At 40.2% G+C, this 25248-nt stretch overlaps 2 protein-coding genes and 1 long non-coding RNA gene across 3 annotated transcripts; 2 read left to right on the plus strand and 1 right to left on the minus strand.

Moving 5' to 3' along the window:
* Positions 1-194: 194 nt before the first annotated feature.
* LOC310735541 (cleavage and polyadenylation specificity factor subunit 7-like) lies at positions 195-15934 on the plus strand. Its single transcript, XM_083558315.1, has 9 exons — positions 195-482; positions 3317-3490; positions 8716-8819; positions 8900-9045; positions 9335-9779; positions 11323-11408; positions 13233-13380; positions 13508-13652; positions 15570-15934. The coding sequence occupies exons 1-8, from the start codon at positions 411-413 to the stop codon at positions 13647-13649; spliced, it is 1317 nt and encodes a 438-aa protein (XP_083414441.1). The 5' UTR covers positions 195-410; the 3' UTR covers positions 13650-13652; positions 15570-15934.
* Positions 15935-18622: 2688 nt separating this feature from the next.
* polr2l (RNA polymerase II, I and III subunit L) lies at positions 18623-23482 on the minus strand. The gene is made up of 3 exons (XM_083558326.1): positions 20620-23482; positions 20326-20448; positions 18623-18865 (listed from the first exon to the last, which is right to left on the minus strand). The coding sequence occupies exons 2-3, from the start codon at positions 20418-20420 to the stop codon at positions 18757-18759; spliced, it is 204 nt and encodes a 67-aa protein (XP_083414452.1). The 5' UTR covers positions 20421-20448; positions 20620-23482; the 3' UTR covers positions 18623-18756.
* On the plus strand, positions 23376-24837 carry LOC310735554. Its single transcript, XR_014536328.1, has 2 exons — positions 23376-23487; positions 24689-24837. It is a non-coding gene; the product is annotated as an uncharacterized lncRNA (long non-coding RNA).
* The last annotated feature ends 411 nt before the right edge of the window (positions 24838-25248 follow it).

A 25248-nucleotide genomic window follows, 5' to 3' on the forward strand; every position in this document is an offset into this window, starting at 1 on the left:
TTTGGTAAATATATATCCGGAACCTCATTAAGCCCGACTGTGTTTCTTCCGAAATTTATTTCAGGCGCCACTTATCAACGCACGGGGCGGGTTTAATTTTTTTGCCACCTGTATTGCACAAACCCCGCTTTCTAAACAAAGATTGGCTAATTGTGCTTAGTCTTCAGTTATAGCCAATCATTGTGCGTAGTGCGACGCAGAGTTAGCCAACCAGGATACAGGAAGGCGGGGTTAGTCAGAATGCAGTTGGGAAAGGGAAAAAATAAGGCGGTCAACTAGCTTGCTAGCTGGTGAGGGACGAGTAAGAGGCGAGAGTGTGTTGGTGTACAGGAGAGAAATTTAATCAGCGCGTTTCCGCCATCCGTGTGCAGAGCTTCGGGCTGCAGGCTTCGGGTTCGGCGGGTCTGGTGATGGCAGCCGCGAAGACTGATGGAGGGGCGGCGGAGCACGTCGACATCTACGCAGATCTAAACACTGAGGAGGTGAGGGGGGAGTGAAGTGCGGGAGAGGGAGAGGGGGGGATAAGGAGTACGGAAGAGGGGGGATAAGGAGTAAGGGAGAGCGAGAGCTGGATGGAGGAAAAGAGAGAGAGAGATGGATTGATCTAGAGGAAGGAAACATATTTAGATATATATAGAGAAGGAGTGAAAGACAGAGATATATGGAGGAAGAGTGAGAGATAGAGACATGGAGGGAGAGAGCTTGAGGGAGGGTGAACATGGAGAGATATGAAGAAAGAGAGAGAGCTGGAGGGAGGGAGAGGGAGAGAAATAGAGATGGGGAGAGAGAGCTTGAAGGAGAGAAAGAGATATGGAGGGAGGTATATGAAGGTGGAGAGAGCTGGTAGGAGGGAGAATATAGAGAGGGAGAATGAGGATGGATGGATAGATAGAGGGATGACAGGATAGAGAAGGCCCATATTGCTGCTTCTAGTCTTTTGTGAGCTAAAATGCGTGGATTTCACGCCCAGTGATGGTGTTTCTGAGAGAAAGCTTCAAGCAGCACTAATCTGTGTTTAGTTCAGGAGAATAAGCTCAGCGTGAGAACCTCGGGACTGATCAGTGCTCATCTCATGTCCAGGTGTTGTGGTGAATTATGCAAAATAAGTGTCCTCACCCAGAATGTTGTTCTGTCAGGTCATGTTCAGTACTCGGGTCAATTTTGCAGTGGAGCAATGAAGACCTGGAGCCATCTGTTTAACATGGAGGAGATCGTCACTTAAAATTCCAAAAAAGCATGTGGACACCTGACCATTACAATTGTATGAGTTTGTTGGACATCACAGCCTTTGTATAAAGGTGTTAGTCCCTGATCTCCAGCTCGAACAGCCTGTCCTTTTCTCTGAAGGCTTTCTAAAACATTATGGAGAGTTATAATAGTGAGGTCATGTGAGAGGCTTATGTTAGATGAGAAGGTTAGGACCTTCTAGTTTATCTTGAAGGTTTTTGTGTCATCCGACCATGTTTTTTTCGGAAGCCTCTTCTCACAGGGGTGTTGTCAGTTTATCAAAGGAACCACTGAATACTAGGGATGGTAAGATTTACTGATTCACATCGGCATAAAAGGTAACGATGTGATGCATCGATTTTACACTAATATATATATATATATATATATATATATACACACACACACACATATATATATATATATATATATATATATGTGTGTGTGTGTGTGTGTGTGTGTATATATATATATATATATATATATATATATATATATATATATATATATATATATATATGAAAGTGATCCATATTTTATATATACGCAACACTACGGAGACCGAGGCATGTCCTGAGAATCACATAGAGTGAAGATTAACATGGCAGAGGTAGAGCTGCATCTTTCTGGAGACAAACCAGGAAAAGAACGTCTGGTTTTATTTCATCATCTTTCTTTTTTTTTTTTTTCTTTTTTTTTTTTTTCGCACCACCAAAGCAGCATGCGTTACAAGTCAAAAATTGTGTTGAATCAATTCGAAATCAGAATACATTGGAATAGGGGCGAATCATATCTCATCGCTTTGCATCGGGAGCTGCTTCATACGTATCTTTAATGTGCTGTAGTGTTGAAGAGAACATGCCAAACATGAGATCAGGATGGAAATGGAAACATCTAACCACAAGCCCACACATGACCTCCAGCTGCTATTTCTATTTCCACTGTGAAAGAAGTTATAACTGAGGATACCAGTTTCTACATAGAAGCAGAATCAGGTTTATTGGCCAACTGTGTTGACACACACAAGGAGTTTGGTTCCAGCTGTTGGTGACTCTCAAAAGTACAGACATAATTAATACTATACATTTATCTTAGACTATACAAGACAATACAGAGTATACAGATTAAATAAGAGCACAATGTACAGACTATATATAAGATCAAGTGTGAGAGTGCATGGTAGTGCACAGAGCAGTATTGTGTGTCACAAAAGATAAAGAGGTTACGTTAGGACTTTTGTATAATATACAGCAGCAGTATTGTGTGTAACTGATTGTTGAATTTAGCGCTAATGTATTATGTGTTACCGGCCGGAGCAGCCCCTTTAAGAAGGCAGCGGATGGAGGTAGGACGTGTCTGAGGCATCTTGACATGCATTAAGAGTGAGTCATAGACAGATGTGGTGGAGAGAATCCGGTAATCTTCCAAAATAAAACATCGTTCAGAATCTGATAATGAATAAAACGGAAATAATGTAAGTTATGTATTCTTTCTGTGCGGCCCGGTACTAATTGACCCACAGACCGGTGCTAGTCCACGGCCCGGGGGTTGGGGACCACTGTTGTATAGTACAAGTCCTGGAGAGTGGGCAGGGGAGCTCTTATGGCAGACCATACTTCCTCATTTGGCATATAAAGTTTATCCTCTGCTGGGCCTTTTTGAGATTAGAGTTTATGTTGGACTCCTATTTCAGGTCTTGAGAAATGGTAGTTCTAAAGTTCTAGTGTCTCAGAAACTTGAAGGGCTCCACAAATGACACAGGGCCAGGATGTAGTGTTGAGGGGTGTTTCCTAAAGTCCACTGTCATCTCCACTGTTTTCAGCATGTTTGGAATGCGATGTATGTATAGTAAGAGAGTTGTTGTTGACCAAAAAGCAGTGGTACTCTTTCCAATACACGCCATCAGATACGACGAATAATACAATTCAGACATTTTGTTTCATGTGGTTCGGATTATAAATATGTTTTGTAAGGAGTTGGGCATCACACGCCATGGTAACCTGCTGGTTGGAATCAGATTCATGGCATAATTCTTCATGCAGTTTCATTTTCAGTTGGGACATGTTTTTCTGATTGTTTTGCCCCATAGTGCGGCGACGCTATGGAAGCAGAGGCAGAAGCTGACGCTCTTTATGACGATGTGTTAACTGGATCAGTGGACAGCGAGGACGTTTTGGGAAAGCAGAGCGACGAGGATGGTAAAGCAGCGGTGGAATTTGTCGGAGGGGGGAGGTTCTCCGTCTACATCGGGAACTTTAACTGGGTGAGCTTTCAACATGGATATTAAACATGGACTGGTGACCGGTCATTTCTTTTGTTCTTTTGAATGGGGTGTGTGTGTGTGTGTGTGTGTGTGTGTGTGTGTGTGTGTGTGTGTGTGTGTGTGTACGTACAGTACAGTACAGTACAGTACAGTACAGACCAAAAGTTTGGACACACCTTCTCATTCAAAGAGTTTTCTTTATTTTTATGACTATGAAAATTGTAGATTCACACTGAAGACATCAAAACTATGAATTAACACATGTGGAATTATATATGGAATTATATACATAACAAAAAAGTGTGAAACAACTGAAAAATGTCATATTTTAGGTTCTTCAAAGTAGCCACCTTTTGCTTTGATTACTGCTTTGCACACTCTTGGCATTCTCTTGATGAGCTTTAAGAGGTAGTCACCTGAAATGGTCTTCCAACAGTCTTGAAGGAGTTCCCCAAGAGATGCTTGGCACTTGTTGGCCCTTTTGCCTTCACTCTGCTGTCCAGCTCACCCCTAAACATCTCGATTGGGTTCAGGTCCGGTGACTGTGGAGGCCAGGTCATCTGGCGCAGCACCCCATCACTCTCCTTCTTGGTCAAATAGCCCTTGATGCCTTCAGTGTGACTTTCATAGTCATGAAAATAAAGAAAACTCTTTGAATGAGAAGGTGTGTCCAAACTTTTGGTCTGATCAAGTATGGCATGACAACTTTGTGGAAACAGTTTAAAGAAGAATCACATACAGCGCCTGTCAAAAGTGTGGAAAAAGTGTTTTTTATGGTTTTTGAGACGCATGCATGTTCCTTTTGTTTATTTTAGGGCTGCAAATAACGATTGTTTTGATAATAAAAACGGCTGATCGCCCAACCTGCCGCTCGTGAGATCTAGTGCGACTGTCCCCAAGTTGGCAAACAAACAGTTTACAAACAAACAGCGCTTTATGAAACTATACCATCTTCACATGATTATACAGTTTTTGCTTACCGTGTTTTCTTTTCACGTGCTTGTGTGGCACGGAAGTACTACAGTGATGCACAGTCTCCTTTGTTGCGTTTAATATAAAATGCTCCCATGCCTCGGATGACCTGCTGCCGTTTGACCTGTACTCTCCGCTATTTCACAAGCGGCTGTGTTATCTTACCGTCACGCTAACCGATTACTTTAGCAGCCCAACTAATCCATAACAGCATTCACAAGGAATGTCATTATCGATTTTATCGATTAGTTGTTGCAGCCCGAGTTTATATGCAGCAACCTAGGTAAAAGGCAAAAACACACTACAATTGGACAGTGAATGACTAGAAGAAAGTACTGCAGACAGGTGAGTCCAAATTTTAAATGTATGGCTCTAACAGAAGAACCTGTAAGACACAGAACAGGAGAGATGATGTTGCAGTCTGCCTCACACCTCAAAGTCAAACATGGAGGTGGACGCTTAATGGTGTAAGGTTTTTTTGTAGTAGGGAAATTTGGAGACTTATTTCCGGTGAAAGGAACCAACATGGCTACCATTCCATACTTGGCTAAGTGTCACCAGCTTCACCATACAATAAGAATACGACCTCAACCATACGTCCAACCTTCGTAAGTGTTATTCTGAGATCATGTGTGCAACTATTATATAATGCCCTGCCCAGTTATCGGGCCTAAATCCTATTGAATCCTATTGGGATGACCTGGAGCACAAGGTCAGAAAGTAATGTCCTGGCAAAAAACACATTTGGCAAAGTATTTTAGCTGATTGTTTGGGAAAATAGCTGTCTGGATGCCAAGTGTGCATACAGCTGCTACTCATGCTAAGGGAGGATATTTCAATAAAAATAATACTACATTTATATATTTGTATATCCAAATTAAATCTTTATACCGTTAAATTCTCTAGTTTATTGCATAAAGACAAAAGGAACATGCACATGTCTATTAAAAAAAATAAATAAACAATAAAAGAGTGCTTTCAGCTGTTTACCATAATGGCTTACTTTGCTGGATGTATGTAAGACTGTGAAGTCTGGACTGTGACTTCTGCCCTGTGTGCTGGGGTTGCTTTGCTTCCAAAGGGGCCCTGAAGAGATTAACTTTGCTTCCCAGTCCCTATGGCTCAAAAAAAATTGTACAAACTAACCATGCATTCTTGTTCAGAAGAAGGATCCTGGTTTTAGTTTAGTTCTAGATTCACAAAGGTCTAAACTGGTCCTTAAAAAAAACATTCATTTCCAGACAATGAAATGATTGTCAGATTCCAGTCATTCTGTGCTGCCACAGGACTGGATCACGTCAGATAATATGTGCAGAAGAAGGCATGGAGATGTACAGTATGTGAAAACCTGACCATAACACCAATCTGTGTCACAAACCACAATCAAGCTCCATGAAGACACTGTGTTAAGGTTAAGACAGACAAGCTTGAGTGTCCTGCACTCAGGCCATCCCCATTCAACATCATTGCCCGACCTCACTAATGCTCTCGTGGCTGAATGATCACAAAGCCCAACAGTCATATTCTAGTGGAAAGACTTCCCAGACAGAGGGAAGTGGGGCTTTGTACAAGCACATAAGGGTATTATGAATGGTATGTCCAGATACTTTTCTGTATGTACAATGTACAGAAACACTAAAGCTGGCACACACCTTTTCTTTCTGTGGACAGTCCTTCGAAGCTAAGATGGACATCCTGGGTTCCCATGACTGGGTTCACCCTCTGCAAAACACTTTTATTTTTATTGCTGATTCTTCCTATGTTGTAAAGAATTCAACAACCATACCACTTAGATAACACAGTCTTTGGTTCACTGATATTTTTATTTGTGCCCCTGTACCACATACTCAGATCAAACATAACATTAAAACCACTTACCTAATACTGAATAGTGTTAACTTGTGTCACTAAAACATCTCTGAACTGTCAAGGCATGATCTCTGAAGGTGTGCTGAGGTTTCTGGCACAAAGATGGTAGCAGCAGATAATTTAAGTCCTGTAGGTTGTGAAATCATAGATCAGACTTGCTTTTCTAGACACATTGCACAGATGTGTGATGGGAATGAGATCTAGAGAGACGTTGAAACACCTTGAACACTTGGTTGGACTTCTGTTCTAATCCCAGCACTACCAAGCTGCTACTGCTGGCCTCTGAAGCAGGGTCCTTAACCCTGACCTGCTTAGTTATATAAATGAGAACGAGAGGGGCGAACAGGCTGGATCTTGTTTACACAAACATCCTCAGCATGTATCGAGCGGAGCCTCGCCCTCACCTAGGCTACTCGGACCACATCTCGGTTATGCTAATTCTAGCATACTTGTCAGATGCTCTAAACCGGTTCTGAACAGATGAAATCCTGGGCAGCAGGAGCCACCTCTGATCTTCAGGACTGTTTTGAGTGCCCTGACTGAGACATGTTTAGGGAGGCTGCAACCAACGGTGATTCCATTAACTTGGAGGAGTTCACTACACGTTCCAACCAGAAGCCGTAGATGACTGCAAAGGTGCGTGTGCTGCTAAACTCTAGAGACCTCGACTGTAGAGAAAGGGACAGGACGGCCTTAAGAACAGCAAGGGCCAAACTGTCCTGAGCCATTAGAGAGGTGAAGCGCACACACGCCAAGAGAATCCACGGCCACTTCCAGGACAGCAGAGACACTCAGCCCATGTGGCAAGGCATCCAGGCAATCACGGACTACAAGACCCTTGTGTGACCTTGACGCCTCCCTCCCAGATGCGCTGAACGCCTGGTTTGAGTTGCAGAACAACATGGCGGCAAGGATGGCCACCCCTCCTCCCAGTGACCTGGTGCTCTGTCTATCAACGGCTAAAGTGAGAAAAACTCAATGCAGAACCAGACCAGACAACGTTTCTGACCTCTTCAACCTCTCCCTGAGCAGCGCCGTTGTACCTATGTACCTCAAGACAACAACAGTGCCAAAGAAGTCTACTGTTTAGTTTAGTGTACTGAAGTGTACTGAGCTGTTTGCTCAGCCCACTGCTGTTCACTCTGCTGACTCTCGACTGTGTAAAAATGCACAGTTCAAATCACATCTTCAAGTTCACGGATGACACGACTGTGGTGGGTCTCATCAGCCAGAACAGCATACAGAGAGAGTAGGTGCAACAATTAACAGCCTGGTGTAGAGCCAACAGCCTGTCTCTAAACCTTGACAAAAACCAAAGATATTGTTGGAGAACACAAAGCGGCCATTCTCCACTGATCATCGGTGGATCCTCCATGGAGATCGTCAAGAGCACCAAATTCCTTGGTGTTCATCTGGCGGATAACTTCAGCTGGTCACTCAACACCATCACCAAGAAAGCACAGCAGCATCTCTAATTCCTGAGAACGATAGGGAAGGCCCCTCTCCCTTTCCCTATCCTAACAATTTTCTACAGATGGACCATCGAGAGTATCCTGAGCAGCTGCATCACGCCTGGTTTGGGAACTGCACCGTTTCGGATTGCAAGACCCTACAGAGAATAGTGAGGACAGCTGGGAGAACATTGTGTTCATGTTTACATATACACTTTTGTTGATGGTTCCTTTTTTGCACATTGTACTCTAACATATTAGACATTTTATTTTGTGTATCTGTCCCACACTGTCTTGTGTGTCTGTCTGTATTGTTTTTTGTTTGCACTGTCTGCACTAGGTTGCACACAATGCACTTTATGTGGCTAGGACCAGGAACTCCCAACAAGTCCAATTGTCTTGGAGATGCTCTGACCCAGTGGTCCAGCCATGAAAATTTGGCTCTTTTAACACATCAAATTCTAGAACTGATTGTTTACTTGATGCCTAATATTCCTAATATCCCACTCTTTGAAGGATGCCACCTGTCAGTGATGTTCAAGTCTTGGTTGATCTGTGTATATTAATTCTCACACTATACATAAATATGATCTGATTTATTGGTCAACAAAATAGGTGTGGTTTGCTATTCTGGTAAGTAGAGTTTGCAGTTTTTTCACGACCGATAGTTAATTGCTGGGACAAAAAATCCATACGATAGTTTTTCCGGGTTGTGTTATTCAGTCCGAGAGTGGCATCTTGAGGGAAATTACTAACTGCATGTGCTTTTATTTCAACTGACTTTTTTTTTTTTTTATTCATTTTGGATGTAACTTTTATTTGGAGTGTTACTTTTTGAGTGTTTCTTTTGAGTGTATCTTTTTTTTTATTATTATTTGTAATCTGACAGTTTTTTTATTTATTTATTTTTTTTGCTTCTTATTTGTAACCAAGTGGACATCAGACAATGATTTGATGACAATGGCACGGAAGCAGGGTGTGAAAGACGTCATAGAAATTAAGTTTGCAGAGAACAGGACTAACGGTCAGTCCAAAGGGTGAGTTATTTTCTTTTTACCTCTCGTGTCTCTCTCTTTCTTTGTGCCCATCACCATCTAAATGCTCCTGTATCTTGCAGCTATGCCGAGATTGTAGTGTCCACAGAAGAGTCTTTAAGGCGTTTATTGGAAACACTGCCACAGTGCAAGATAAACGGGGAGAAAGTGGAGTGTCGGCATGTCTCACGGAAAAACCTGGCTGAGTTTGAGGCTCTGGCCAGAAAACGTAAGTAAGCTTTAGAAAGAAATCTCCTCGAATCATTTGGATCACTGAGCTGTTAAACTGTATATATATTTCAGAAAACTTAGATTCCTAACCAAAATCACAGCTCTTTTATAGTTTTACTATTTAAAGTTGTAATGAAGTGTGTTCGAATAGTAAATAATAGCATTTAACTGCATGTTGTACTGTGTATTATTACATGGCAACTAAAATTTGAATTTGGACACTGTGATCATATTGTGGAAATCTGGCACTTAATCACTGGCAAAATGTCCCCTGTGTTTTAAAACAGGAATACCGCTGCGTCTGAACCCTAAAAGTGATTCGGAGCGAGCAGAAGGAAGGAATTCCTCTGCGTCCTCTCCATCAGACCTGCCTCCCTTACCTTTGCCTTTGGCGTTTCCTCCAGTCAAACCCCCTCCCCTCATGCCCCCATTTTATAACACTCCTCCCCCTCCACTGCCTCCTCCCCCTCTTTTTAGCACTCCTCCTCCTTTGTTCCATCCACCCTCACATCATGCACAAATTCCCAACACACACCACATCCCCAACACACACATCCATCATGCACACATCCCGAACACACACATGCCTAATGCACACATTCTCAATGCACACACCCACAACACGCACACGCCCTCGTTACACATTAACCCCGCCTTCTTCCCGCCAAATCCCGCGGCACGCCTTGGCACCACAACCAGCAGCGGCAGCAGAGCAAGATTCAGCCAACCGGGGTGAGGAAAACTTGAGTCTTTACAGTTTTTTGGCTTAAAATTGGTACAAATTGTATTTATTTATGGAGATAAGAACCCGAACCAGACAGACAGTAAGCACCGTAGCACATAAAAAGCAGACAGCCACTTTATCGTCAACAAATCTGAGTGAACATATCAGGGTGGGGAAAGACGGAAGCCAAACATCCCAGTTCAACAAAGCACTATTCCCATGAATCTTTCAAATCTGCGATTTTTTACAAAAAGGCTTGACTAAGCAAATATGCTTTAGCATAAACATATACACTGAGACAGTGTCTGAGGTTTAAACACAAATTGGAATGCTGTTGAAATGCATACTTGTGGGGCTTTGTAAAGAAAATGCTGTAGTCATCATTAGTTGAGGTACCAACAAATAGCCTGCACCTCTTAATTAATGTATACATCACATTCTATAAAAAAAACTAGATGTTCGTTTGGTTACTGCGACATAAGAGCAAAATATTGTATATAATATACTATATACAGTACATTCTGATGGTTATATTTCTACAGGTATAGTCTAAAAAATATTCAATGTTTTAGCCTCATTGGAAAACATATTCCTAGTAATTTGGTGAGTATTCAATAAGAATCTATGATTATTTTTGTTAGCTTCTGTTAGGGTGGAGAGAGACTTCTTTTATGTTATTTGAAATACAACCAAATATAGTTTGACTTTGTTTACATTCTAACTTTCGAAAGGTCTTTTTAAAGGTGGGGGATCGGTAAACAAAGGTGAAAAAGTGATTCTCAAGTATAATTTTAGTTTTAATCGGAGCTGCAGTATCAAAATATTAAAGTCTCCAAACATTATAACTCTATTTGATAAACAAACAAATACACACGGAATTTACAATAAGGCCCTCATAATTAGCACAAATTTGTGTAATGAGCTTTAAACGTTGAATTTGTGTCTAGGTGGCGCTCCTTTTCTGCCTGATCTGATTTATTTACAATGTTCTTTTGATGTAAGAGCTTAAATATGTTGACAGTCTTCTAGCAGTTCTAGCAGCAAGTCAAAGCTCCTGGTTGTGCATTCAGTGTGATTCAAATGTCCTAAGAAATATATTACCATTAATCCAAACAGATGGCAAAGCTTATTTACACTTTAACTGATTCTTGGATTACTATGTTTGAGGTGATAATTTACCATCAACAATCTCGGTAAGTCATCGCAGTCATCTCCCCTGGCTCCTCCCCTTTTCCAGTTTGTTGTCAGATGAACACGGCTCACTCAGTTTATTATTTATTTACTCCAAATGCACAATGTTTTTTTAGTTTCACAGAAACCTTTCACACGCTAGACAAACCTCTCGCCACATTTCGGTGCTGAAAAGTCATTAAACAGAGTACGTGTTTCGGAAAGGGCCTTGGTGGACACTGAGAAATGAGAACGTTTGTGTCCACTTGCATATTTTTAGTTGATTTTATCATTCAAATTAGTCGAGAGGAAAACCAGCTCTGTATTTGATCGTGTGTGTGAGCATGTTCTGACCTGTAATGCCTTTCAATCATCTTACAGGGATGCAGACTTTGAGGAACTGATAAACAGGAACAGAACAATTGCGAGCAGCGCCATCACTAAAGCCATTTCTGCAGCCACATCAGGTCTCGTTTTCCACAAAAATGCTCTTTATTTGTTTGTTGTTTTTAAATATCTGTATTTTAATCAGAATTTGACAGGGAATCATGAACAATTGACATTGGAGGTAAAGGTTACAGTCAATTGCAGGCATGATGTGAAATATTACAAAATAATTAGTAGTAGTAGCTTAGTTGTGTGTGTGTGTGTGTGTGTGTGTGTGTGTGTGTGTGTGTGTGTGTGTGTGTGTGTATATATATATATATATATATATATATATATATATATATATATATATATATATATATATATATATAGGGAGAGGGAGAGGGAGAGGGAGAGAGGATAAGACGGCCAGAAATATTGGCACACTTGCAATTCTTACAAAAAATGCAACGCTTCTCTTAGAAAATTGTTGCAGTTGCAAACGTATTCATTTATTTATTTTTTGTTTGCATTGGAACAACACAAAAAACATGAAAGGTAAAATCTGATACAATTCCTCACAGAATTATTGCCATCCATAACCTAATATTTGGTAGCACCCCCTTTGGGGGAATAAATAACAAAGTGTCTTAAACGTCTCTACTGGAGTTTAAGACGACTCCTCTTTTGCAAACTGCTCCTGGTCATTTGAGGAGGCCTTCTCCCAATTGCTGTTTCGAGACCTCTCCACAGGTGTTCTATGGGATTTAGATCTGGACTCATTGCTGGCCATTTCAGAACTCTCCAGCTGTTTGTAACCATTTCTGAGTGCTTTTGCAAGTGTGTTTCGGGTCATTTTCCTGCTGGAAGACCCATGACCTCTAGTGGAGAGGCAGCTTTCTGACACTGGCCACTACATTGTGCCCCAAAATTCTTGGGTAATCAACAAATTTCATGATACCGTTCACACAGTCAAGGCATCCAGTACCAGAAGCAGCAAAGCAACCCCAAAACATCTATGAACCTCAGCCATGTTTGACTGTAGGGGCTGTGTTCTTTGCTTTGAAGGCCTCATTTTCTTTTTCTGTAAACAGTGCCGTGGTGTCCTTTACCCAAAAGCTCTCAAACTCCAATCTTGCTTTTTTATGCCTTTGTGTCAGAAATGGTGTCCACCTGGGTCCCCTACCATAGCGTCCCTTTTCATTCAGATAGGGACGTATAGTGCGAGCCCACACTATTGTACCCTGTGTCTGCAGATCAGCAAAAAATTAGTTTGGAAGTTAATTTACAGGGTTCTTTACCCACCATCAAACAATCCTTCGTTGTAATTCATTTATTCATTTTGCTCTTCGGTCCACGACCAGGGAGGTTCGCTAGATTAAGATCTCTGGTGATGGACTTGTAGCCTTGAGATTGTCCATGTTTTTCCACTATTTCTTTTCTCAGTGTGACACACAACATAACTTTTTTCATTTTAACTGATTGCAAGTGTAATTACTATATTGGCCGCAGGTTACACTTGCCGCAGGTGTGTCTAAATACAAATTACAGGAGCACCACATGTTTGAAAAGCAATTATTTCTTACAATTTTGATAAGGTGTCAATATCCATTTTTTAGTTCTGTGTGGAATCTTATCAAGTTGGACTTCTCAGGGGGTTTTTTTTGTGTGTGTTGTTGCAATGCAAACAAATACATTAAGTACATGAACATCAAAACATTTGCAATTGGAACAATTTTATTCTTTTGATTACACTCCTTCCATTTTGATTTGGTGATTGATCTTGTAGTACAGTGGGACAAACCTGGAGTCACATCAGCAACTCACAATGTTAGCACAGGGTTAAGTTTAAATGTGCTGTGGTTTGCATTTCTGCCTATTGAGAGAGTTCACTCTCTCTTCTCTCTTTCTCCTCTCTCTTTTAGGTGACATCCGGATGGCCATAGAGACCCTGTACACGGCGACTGCGGTGATCAAACAGTCTCGTGTGTTCTTTGACAAGCGCTGTCGCGTGCTGGTTGAGTCCCTTAATGACTGTCTGAACTCGGTAGAGACCAAATGCTTCCCTTCAAGGTGTGTGTATGCGAGAGGTCTTATCTATTCCATTGGCTCATCTGCTGACAAACAACATAAATCAATTACAGTGCCTTCTACCAGCAGCACATGTATTTATTTTTGTCTCGTTTTTCCATATCTTTAGTAAGAGACACCGTTCTCGGGAGCGAGCGAGGAGCCGAACGAGGAGCCGATCAAGGGACCGATATCGAGAGCGCTCATCCAGCACAGACAGAGACAGAGAGCGGGAGCGAGGCCGTGATCGTGAGCACAGAGACAGGCATTGATGGGTGAGTAGTGTCGCTTCCTCCTCCTCCTCCCCCTGTCATACTGACACTAAAGCCCCTTTCACATCTACATGTTTACACAGGAATTCTGGTCAGAAGGTCCCTTTCTACCACAGCTCCTCTGACAGCAAATCACAGTTTTGTTTTGTTTTTTGTCAACATATTTACAATGCATTTGGAAAGTATTCAGACCCACTTCCCTTTTTTTCAGTTTTATGTTGCAGCCTGATATTACAATCGTTTAAACAAAAGTATTCAGACCCTTAAATCTGCTATTATTACACCCATACTTAAGAAACCAGAAGGTGACCCATCAAATTTTGACAATTTTCATCTAATTTCAAATTTACCATTTATCTCCAAGGTAGTGGAAAAGTGTATTGCAATTCAAATTAATGAACATCTCTCCAATAATAACTTGTATGAACAATTCCAATCTGATACTGTCTCACATAAGATACTTCTTGACAGGTTAGCTTCCATTGGTATTACTGGCACTGCTCTGTCTTGGTTTATGTCATTTTTATCTGGACGCAGTCAGCGTATTTATTTAAAAGGTTTTAGTTCAAGATTATCAACAGTCACCACTGGTGTACCCCAGGGCTCTGTATTGGGCCCGCTTCTTTTCATTATATATATGCTCCCTCTTGGTTACATTTTAAAGAAATATGGTGTTAATTTTCACTGCTATGCGGATGACACCCAACTTTACCTGTCTGCCAAACCCACCGGTTCTTTTCCTCCACCATCCTTATCAAGCTGTCTATCTGAAATTAAAGATTGGCTTTCAGGGAACTTCTTGAAGGTAAATGGCAACAAAACTGAGGCTTTGCTGGTTGGCACTAAATCTGTTATGTCTAAACCTAACTGCTTCTCTCTCACCATTGATAATACCACAATCTGTGGATAGTACACTATCTTTTGAAGCACAAATTAATATCACACAGACTGCATACTTCCATCTTCGTAATATTAACCGTCTTCGTCCCTTTCTTTCAAATAATAATACTGCAGTTCTTATTCACGCACTAGTCACTTCACGTATAGACTACTGCAATGCACTTCTCACAGGTATTCCTTCCAAATTGCTGAATAAACTTCAGATGGTTCAGAATTCCGCAGCCCGTGTTCTCTCTAGAACACCTTATACGGCTCACATCTCTCCGGTTCTTCAGCAATTACACTGGCTTCCAGTAAAGTGTAGAGTAGAATTTAAAATCTTGCTACTCACTTATAAGGCACTTCATAATCTTGCACCACGATATCTCACTCAACTTCTTCATGTTTACACTCCTTCACGTGCCCTTAGATCTTCATCTTCAATTTCTCTTGTGGCACCTTGGATTCGACCGACTACCATGGGTGCCAGATCTTTTAGTTATGCTGCCCCCCGCCTATGGAACTCTCTTCCCCTTGATGTTCACAATAGCGAGTGCTTGTTGACTTTTAAAAAGCGGCTTAAGACATATCTTTTTATACAGGCCTTTTTATGAAATGTTTTATTGAGATTTAAATGAATTTTACATGCATATGCTGTTTCTTTGGTGTGTGTTCTGTTTTATGCAATGGCCTGTATATTGTCTGTAAGGTGACCTTGAGTGTTTTAAAAGGCGCCATGAAATAAAATCCATTATTATTATTATTATTATTATTATTATTATTATTTACAACACTTGAAAATTTGCTCAGGTGCCTCCTGATTCTTTTGATTATTGCCGAGATGTTTCGACACCTTGAGTCCAAATGCGAAAAAGTTAATTTGATTGGACATGATCAAAAATCAAGCCATGAGGTCAAAGGAACTTACTTAACTTATTTACCACGTTATACGTGATTATAGCCCATCCAAAAGCCCCCCATCCCATTGTCTTCTACTCATTCTTGCGTTTTGTCTTAATTCACTTTAACCTGTACTTCCAGAACAGTCGCCACCATTTCCAGTCCATGGCTAAAGATCAGCAGAGATCACAGTGCATATGAGGAGGACCAGCTAGAAGCCACAATTGACCTGCTGAACAACGCTTTCTCTGCTTCTAACAACTTATTTCATGGCATTTCGGTAAATTTTCTTAAAGATGCCGTTCTCTTTGTTGTGTACATGGTTATGAATAGGAATTGACGTTTTTGGTTGAAGAAAAAAAAATTAATAATTTTTACTGGCTGATTCAATACTCAGACTGCAGAACAGCCTTCATTCACTTTGTTTAGACACATTCGACGCCTTAATTTTTGTCAATTTTGTAATTAAACACGAATGTACAGTAATAAAAAAAAAAGATCCTGTATTTCCCTGCTACTGTGCTGCGTGTGACGTTATTGTCAGATTCCTCTCGAGGAGGAGACACAATTCGCTGATGCAGAATAGGACATTTTGCACATTCTGCGTTTTTACAGACTTTGTTCAAACTCCTTCAAATGAATTATTCATTACAAATTATTTGAATGATGTAAATAATTTAGACTAAGAGCTCTGCATTTCTCTGCAAGAGTAATGAATTTTTTTCCTATCAGAAGTGCAGCAGAAAGAAAGGACTAGCAGGCAGAAAAAGAAAAACTAATCATTTTGACCACAAAATACATAGCGAGCTTTGGAGTTTTGTTGGTGGACTGGACAGGGCCCAAGCTTACAGTGCATTCAGACCACCTTTACTTTTAAACATTTTCTTATATTGCAGCCTGATACTATAATCATTCAGATAGATTTTTCTTTCTCATTAATCTACACTTAGTACTCCATAATGACAAAGTGAAAAAAGAATACTATAAATGTCTTAATGTTTTCAAATGAAAAAACCTAAATTATCACATGCACATAAGACCAACAAGACTTTGCTTTATGCTCAGGTGCCTCTCATTTCTCTTGATCGTTGAGATGTTTCTACACTTTGATTAAAGTCCACTTGTGGAAACATTTACTGATTGAACATGATTTGGAAAGTCACACACACTTTTTTATATAGGGCTTCACATACAGTGCATCCGGAAACTATACACAGCGCTTCACTTTTTCCATATTTTATGTTACACAGCTTTATTCCAAAATGAATTAAATGTATTATTTCCCTCAAAATTCTACAAACAATACACCATTATGACAACGTGAAAGAGGTTTGTTTGAAATACCACACCTACATAAGTATTCACAGCCTTTTCCATGAAACTCAAAATTGAGCACTGGTGCATCCTGATTCCACTGATCATCCCTGAGATGTTTCTACAACTTGATTGGAGTCCAGCTGTGGAAAATTCAGTTGATCGGACATGATTTGGAAAGTGACCAGATGAAAGCCACTCCTCAGTAATAGGCACGACAGCACGCCTGGAGTTTGCCAAAAGGCACCTGAATGACTCACACCATGAAAAACAAAATTCTCTGCTCTGAACTCTTTGTCCTGAATTTCAAGGAAACCAGGCACTGCTCATCACCTGGCCAATACCATCCCTAAAGTAAAGCATGGTGGTGGCAGCATCATGCTGTGGGGATGTTTTTCAGTGGCAGGAACTGGAAGACTAGTCGGGATGGAGCGATAGATGAATACAGCAATGTACAGAGACATCCTTGATTAAAACCTGAATACTTTCTGGATGCACTGTATCTCTAAATGTGTCTAAATTCTCAATGTGAAAAACTTGACTTAAGAGGATTGTTAACCAGGGAAGTAAAATGTATGGGCAGGAAGCGGATGACTATGGCCCAGTTATATTATAGACAGGGTTTGAGTAAAGCCCAGAGCATATTGTTAGATGATTCCCAGATATCCTGTTTCACCTGCTTCCTTCTGGTATTCAGTATTGAACTCCTATTAGTAAAGAAAATCGTTTTAGACATTAATTTGTCTTGTGTCTTATGCGAAATGCATGTATGCTGCTACCAAATAGCTTTCAGGAAATAAACATGAACTGAACAGGTGACAATGTATATCAGCACAAAAAAACCAAGGCATGCATTCAAAGGAACTGGCAGCAGAGCTCAGAGACAGGATTGTTGCAAGGCACAGATGTGGGGAAGCCTACAAAAAAAATCTAGGTTTAGAAACCTCCCAGCAACGATCAAGAGAACTGGAAGGCAGCTGAGCTCTTTTTCAAGTGTGGTTGCAAAGGGTCTGAATACTTATGTATGTGATGTTTCAGGTTGTTGTTTTTTTTTTTTTTAATTGTACAGACATTTTTTACATTTTTTCATTTTATTATGAGGTACCGAGTGTAGATCGAGAAAAACAAATCAATTTGATCGATTGTAGTATCGGGCCATAGCATAACAACATTGAAAAAAAGTGAAGGGGGTCTGAATACTTTCCGACTGCACTGTATAGTGCGATCTCGAAGGAATATCTACGTGAGGGAATTGTCACAAGCAAACTTCTTCACTCAGTCAGGAACAGGAAATAACTCGATACATAAAAAAAAAAAAAATCTGTTTCCAGTAGGTGAGAAGTTTTATATAAACCACCTTCACTGTTACTGTAAATCTGGAAGATTCCAGAAAGTGATGTCATAAAATTTAAGGTTCATTATCTATACCTAAAAACAGGGTCTTTTTATCCTTGATGCCATGAAAAAACTCAAACAACTCAACCAAGACCTCAGGAGGGAAAAAAATAGACCTCCAGGAGTCACGATAAGCATCTGTATAAACAATCGCACACACAAGACGGTGTTCTTCCAATGAGCAGAAAAAAGCCAGCTCGAAACCTGAAGGTGATCAACTTTTTTTTTAAAAGAGTATCATCTCAGGTGTGAATCACAGAAGTGGTGTTTTACTGGGAAAAGGACGGTGTAAAGAAATACTGAGGCTACTAAATACTGAAGTAAAAATACTTCACTGAGAAAACTTGCTATGGGTGTAAACCATAAATGCTGGCACCTCTGCATACAAGTCAAACTTAATACAAATGCTGATACAAATTATTATTATTTTTTTAAGTCACTTAAGCTCTAAAAACACCATCGCCTTCACACACACTGGCTCAGGATTCTTTTCATGTCATATTTAATACTTTTATTTATACAAAAAGGAAATCCAATCAAAGAACTGCGGCACAGTGAAGTCAAGAAGCCGTGAAAGTCGGTTCAGTGAACACAGAGATGAAGCCATTTAGTCCGAGTCTTATTTCTCCAGCGGGGCGTAGTTCAGCAGTTTCTCAATCAGATCGACGTGAGAGAGCAGCATCCTTCGACAGCAGTACCTCTTCAAGCCCAGCGCATCCAGAGCGTCTCTGAGTCAAACAAATCGCACATGAGATCAGTGGCCTGAATTTATCTACACAATCACCAAAAGAATAAAAGAGCAAAAGCTGTGTGGTATATGTGTGTTAGTTGAATGGAACCAAGTTTTTTTTTTTTTTTTTTAATTGAAATGGAAAAAATTACATCAATGGTTCTGTATTATTATTTAACATTTTATTATTAATTTCTCGGCCACCATCTTGAAAACCTTGCAAAGAAACATGTGCAATTCATAAAAAATATACATATCAATAATTAAAATATTGTTTCAAACATGAAACAGGATTTGTATGCTAGATTAAGTATCTTTATATGAAGTGTGTATGTGGGCAAAATTACATCACTACATTACATCTTGAAATTGACTATAAAGCTGAATATAGATAGATAAAGGTTTTGCAGGGATTCAGTGCTGCGTGTCCAAGACTGATCCACACTAGGGGTGTAACGGTACACTTGTTCGTGTCGGACCGTTTCGGTAGACGTGTACAGAATGCAATACTTGGTTTACCTGAGGAACATCTAGAATGTACGTTTCCTTACATGCACATTAACTGGTGGAACGCAAGTTTGTTTAACATACAATAAATCGAATGAACGCAATATGCTTTTTTTATTTTATTGATTACATTGAGCTCTTGTAGCTTAAATTGCTGAAGATGCTGTTAATGCTGGATGGGTCAATAAGTTTTGGCAGAAAATGAGGGGCCGACACAATATTGGGCAGGTGCTCATAATGTTCTGTCTGATCGGTGTGTACATGTTTTTTTTTTAAGGTAAAAACTTTGCCAGTGACAGGAAGTCGTTGATTCTGTGCATTTGCAGGACCAAACCTGAATTTTCTTACATGCGCAGCGCAAATCGTGTTTCTGGTACAGATCCAGTAGCGTGGTGTCACGGTCTAACTAAATGCATATATGTACAATCAATGTAATCAAAATAATAGAAGTGCACTGCATTCATTTGACTCATTCAATCCTATTTTTTTGTAGCAAGTGAACATTTTGTCCTCAAAGTTGGTGTTAGTTGGTTAGGTGGTGATGTCTAGACGACTAGGTCAGAGCATCTCTAAAACTGCAGCTCTTCTGGCGGGTTCTTGGTCTGCAGGAACAGTGGTAATCTGGCAACAGGGTCATGGGCAGCCAATGCCCATGTGGTCCGATCCAACAGACGAGCTCTTGTAGCTTAAATTGCTGAAGATGCTGTTAATGCTGGATGGGTCAATAAGTTTTGGCAGAAAATGAGGGACCGACACAATATTGGGCAGGTGCTCATAATGTTCTGTCTGATCGGTGTGTATATAGGTTTTGGTTTTTTTTTAAGGTTTCGATAGTAATATTAAATAGTGAACGCTATATTCACTGAGTGTATTATGTCAAATAAAACACTTATGCACCTTTCAAACTGAAAAATATCCCACCACAGTTATACATCTCCGTCTCTTTCTTACCCCTCTGTGTATTCTGCCTGGAGGAGACCCAGGTAAGCCTCCCACTTGTTCCCTACAATCTTCCCGCAGGTAAAACAGCGGATCGGGATGATCATAATGCCGGCAACCTGATCCTGTACAAACCTGAACCAAAAAAAAAGAGAGACAGAATGACTGAACACATGGGCCATGAACCTCCATATCACCATGAATCACAGACTACACACAAACAACTAAAATTATGTATATCATTTTACGCCTTTTCAACTTTATTCCTCTTTAATTTTGCGGACATTTAAACCACAGAATATTTACCGATTTTCTATAGAACTCCTTCTCCACGTTCTTCACGTTTCGAGAAAGAAAAAAAACAAACGCCGAAAATCCGTCACTTCCGGTTTTGTTGTGTTAGCGAGGAAACGGCACAGAAAGAAACAAGTTCGGGATGAAAATAGTTCCGCTGGCAATTATCAGCAAGGTCAAATCTTTTACGATTTATTGTGTAAATGTTTTCGTGTCGTTTTAATTTTATTGATTCACCCATAACGCCTATGGTCCACGCACGAGTTAAAAAAAAAAAAAAAAAAAAAAAAAAAAAAAGCGGTCTGATAAAGTCACTCTATATTTAAGGAAGGTTATCCGGTGTACACTGATCAGGAGATTGTACCCAGCGTGTCAGTAAAAACACGGTACAGGATTCAGAACGTGATGTTCGATATGTTTCGCGATGTAGAATGACGACTGCTGCTCAGTGTTCTGGCATTTTACGCTCTTGGTGGCTTATCATGAGTGGTAAACTGTGCATCTCCCTCTAGTGGTAAAGCGTGGAAATACAACTGAAGGGAATGCGTTTCTACACTATATGACCAAAAGTATGTGCCTCCAGACCATAACACCATTTGTGTGTTAAAATGTTTCCCCCCATCGTTGGAAGCACACAATTATGTTGATTTTGCACCAGGAAAAAAAAACATTATTTCCAATTATTTCTCTTCGCTTGACTGAAAGTGACGAGAAGATGATATGAATAAGTGCAAAAAAAAGCTAACCCTCACAAACCTGTTTCCACAGCAGAAATCATCATTATCAATAAAACTATTTTCTGTCAGGTAGACTTTAGGCAATCTGAATAAAAAAGAAAAAAAGTTTGGTCGAAACCCATTGTTGTATTGCAGCCTTTTTGGTTTTATTGTACATAAGGAGCAGAGGGAGAAGGGTTTGAGGAGCAGGAGAGCGCAAAACAATCAGGAAAAGATGTCTGTCAGAACTTGATATCTCTCAACACATACATATTTTTATTTTACATTTCATCTTTTATATAATTCGTTGACATTATCCACCGTCACAAAGTCTCGGGATTCAGCAGATATAACACTATTCCTTGTCATCTTCTCACACTTTACTGTTCTATTAGTTCATCTACAGAGTGCTAGTTGTATTATTGCATTACATACGCACTTGAGGGAATGCAAAATCGCCTCTGTCCTAAATATCATGTTTAGGTGTCCAGACAAAGGCAGTTTGTATGATGACCATTGCAGTCAAGTTCCCTTACCAACATTGGGAAAAAAAAGTGATCTGCCTTGACATCATGTCATTAAACTGCCTCACAATTTTCTATTACTCTATATTCTTTTCTATTTTTTAACACTTTATGGTCAACAGGAAAAGGATGGGTTTCAGTGACCAAGCAAAAGAACAGGACACATCCATTAATATCCAATGAGGAAATCCAGACAGCCAGAAAAGAAAAAGGCAAAACTTAATTGCTTGCTCATGTGTGATTTACAATAAAAGTGATAGTAATAATAATAAATATTATAACTGCATAAATACGCACATACATTCTGACATATAATTATTCTGTATTCAACAATCCATCAATGCATCCATTTTATATCTCTAAACCCTATTGTGTATACAGAATAATATCTCTAGTATAAATATAATCCTGGGTTACACTGATTTATTTTTGCATTCCAGAATTAATCGCATTTAATCATGTAAGAAAATATGCACAAATAATGGACAAGAATAATTAGTTTCATCCCATCCTAGGTTCATATTGTAATATTTGTTCTAGAGAATTTATTATAGAGTTGTTGTTGTTGTTGTTGTTGTTGCTGTTGTTGTAGTAGCAGTACCTTCTGGTAATTACTGTGTGTTGGCAAGTTATGATGAAGCTGCGTCCTCACAGACCAATGCTCACATAGCATAAAACCTCCAATTTCTGTGCAAGTGCGAAACGAAACAGAAAAGATCTTAAACAGCATTAAAGAAATGCAATTTTGTCTGACCTTGTTTTGTAAACGTCGCATTTTTTACCCTCACTGGTAAAAATAAGATGTAAATCTCGTTTTCATGAAAAAACGAGGCACGCTGACGTTTTAAATAGCTAAGTTAGCTAGCATTTTAAAGTACCGATCAGCTACCTAGCATTATTCGTACAGTGGAGAATATACATTTTAATAGGTTTTATAGGATAAATGCTACATTTCATGTTACTATTTTTTTTTATTAATTTGATTTCATTCCACCCAATCGTGCGTCTGTCATCTCATCTCCTCGCCTCGCCGACAGTTCCTTCTGTGTGTCAACACACTTGGCCAATAAACCTGATTCTGATCATTGGTCTGTGGGGGATGCAGCTACAGATGAATGGATTGCGTTGTATCAAACCTGAACATGGCCTGAGTGGGCTTGCTGCTATTTCTACTACTGTAGCGACTACTCTAGCGCTGAAATGAGAAGAAAGCACGTTGGCTCCCCACCCCAACGAAATTTAAACACCCAAATCCCCCCCCCCCCCTTTAGGCTGGGACCCAGTCACCCATAAACCTAATAATCGCTCTGTCACTTCCTTTTGGCTAATAAGACCAAGCCCACCAATACGGCTCCGAGTGCTACAATAGCTCCACCAATAAGGAGCGGCTTCAGGTTTTCCAGGATTTCACAGCTGCCCCCAGCTCCCTCGTTCCCTTCCTGCGCTCCCTCTTGGTTGCCATCATGCACTGGTTTTTCGGCTTCGGGGGGCGGCGCAGGTTCGGCAGGAGCCGGGTTCGGTTTTGGAGGGGGTGCCGATTCTTTCTTCTCCGTCTTGGTAGATGATTTCACACTGCTCTTCGCTTTTGACTCCATAGGGATGGATGTTCAACGTGTGGGGGGTATTTCTTGTCTCTCGATGTGCTGGATAGACATGAAGAAGAATAGAGCTGACATCAATTATAGTTTCATTCCAAAACCTATACATATTTTTTCGAAAAGCAGTGTAATTTAATAAAACCAAAGGCTGGCCAGATGGGAAGTGGCAATCTGTCTGATGGCAACCCATATTTAGAGCCTGAAGTTGATATCATTCATGATCTCAGTGGATGATGTACCAAATAATTTCAAGACAAATGTGTAGCGAAAATGTTAGCACACAACACAATATTATGAAATTTAAATTTACGTTCGCATTTGACTGATTTTATGACGTCTTCAAGCATTTGACCAAATGTTTACATAACTGTTCGTGCCATTGATGAAATCCATAGGTTTCTATCCACAGTTCATTCATACAACAGGTTTTATTGTGCATGGGTCGCACCTCCGGGTTCTGTGGTTTGAACCCTGAGCTCATGTTACTATCCATGTGAATGCTGTCCGAGTTTTATTCTGGTTTCCTCCTACCTACCATTAAAAAAAAACATGAAAAAACAACAACAACAAAAAAAAAAAACAATGTGAAGTACCTAAATTTTTTTATGTAAACGTAAGTAGGAATGCTTCCCTGAGATGATTCGGCATTCTGGCATTCTGATCCTACCTGGATAAGGCAGGTGCACATGTATGATAATAAATTCAGTGAATGTTCTTTCCTGAGTCATGGTGGTTCCAGACTGTGTTTGACTTTAATACTGAACTGACCCATGAAGCCAAAGAGCAATTACAGGGCTTTCAGCGTAACGTCCGGTCGAGCCGTCTCATGGGAAGATGTGTGCGAGTAACTGAGAAAAGATGCAGCCCTTTTGCTCTCGATAGCCACTCTGACACACGCAATGCAATTATGTGATGCATGTCACCCAACACGACACAAAGCTGTCTTTTACAGCCACATATCTCAAGTGTGCTATATTCTCCTTCTCTCCCTCCCTGTGCCAGAGTAAATGAGTCATACGCAGCATGATGGAGGACAAGAGAGGGCGAGGACTCATGATGAAACAAATAAAAACACAAAATAGGGGAAGTGAGAAAGAAAGAGGAATAATCAGAACAAAAAAATTATATGAACAGCAAAAAATGTGAGTTAAGCCACAGGCCACTTCTAGGCCACAGGCCTCCTTATTCCCCTGCAAATGAAATGGCATCATAAATAAATTTAAAAAAAAAAGCAGAAAGGCAGTCTTACCTTATGTCCCGCTTTTATTTCCCTGTAACCTTGTGCTGACCTTGTACTTGTCAGGCTAGCCAGACGACTCAGCTGGGCTTTATGAGACACAGAGGCCACAAAATCGTTGTCAAGGAGAAACTGGGAATGAAGGGAAGTGCATTGATGGAGGAGGAGGATGCGGCAGGGACCAGAGGACGAAGAGGAGGTGGAATGTTCCATTCCAGCTCCAAACACAGGGGGTGGAGAATCTTGCAACTGTAAGGTATGGTTTCTGTGGACTGAAAATATGACTCCAGCTCACTGTGTGTGTGTGTGTGTGTGTGTGTGTGTGTGTGTGTGTGTGTGTGTGTGTGTGTGTGTGTGTGTGTGTGTGTGTGCGTGTGTGAGAAGCTGTTGAGTTAGCAAGGGTGTGGTGTTATGCAAACTACAAAGATCTGTTTGAACTGTTTGAATGTGGCCAAAATGTCACCACTTGTTTACATCACCACAGTAAAACTATTTATACCTGAAAAAGGCTATAAAATATAAGAATACAAATCAAAATATAAATAATTTACTATTTTTTATTATTA

The sequence above is a fragment of the Silurus aristotelis genome (genome assembly GCF_946808225.1).
Source record: "Silurus aristotelis genome assembly, chromosome: 13".
Lineage (NCBI taxonomy): Eukaryota > Metazoa > Chordata > Actinopteri > Siluriformes > Siluridae > Silurus > Silurus aristotelis.

Bases quoted from the DNA above. Each gene is read 5' to 3' on its own strand.
- polr2l (XM_083558326.1), bottom strand. From the start codon at position 20,420: ATGATCATCCCGATCCGCTGTTTTACCTGCGGGAAGATTGTAGGGAAC. The intron at 18,866-20,325 runs GTAAGAAAGAGA...TGTTTGACTCAG, and splicing joins CAGGCAGAATACACAGAGGG to AGACGCTCTGGATGCGCTGG.
- LOC310735541 (XM_083558315.1), top strand. From the start codon at position 411: ATGGCAGCCGCGAAGACTGATGGAGGGGCGGCGGAGCACGTCGACATC. The intron at 3,491-8,715 runs GTGAGCTTTCAA...TTTGTAACCAAG, and splicing joins ACATCGGGAACTTTAACTGG to TGGACATCAGACAATGATTT. The intron at 13,381-13,507 runs GTGTGTGTATGC...CCATATCTTTAG, and splicing joins ACCAAATGCTTCCCTTCAAG to TAAGAGACACCGTTCTCGGG.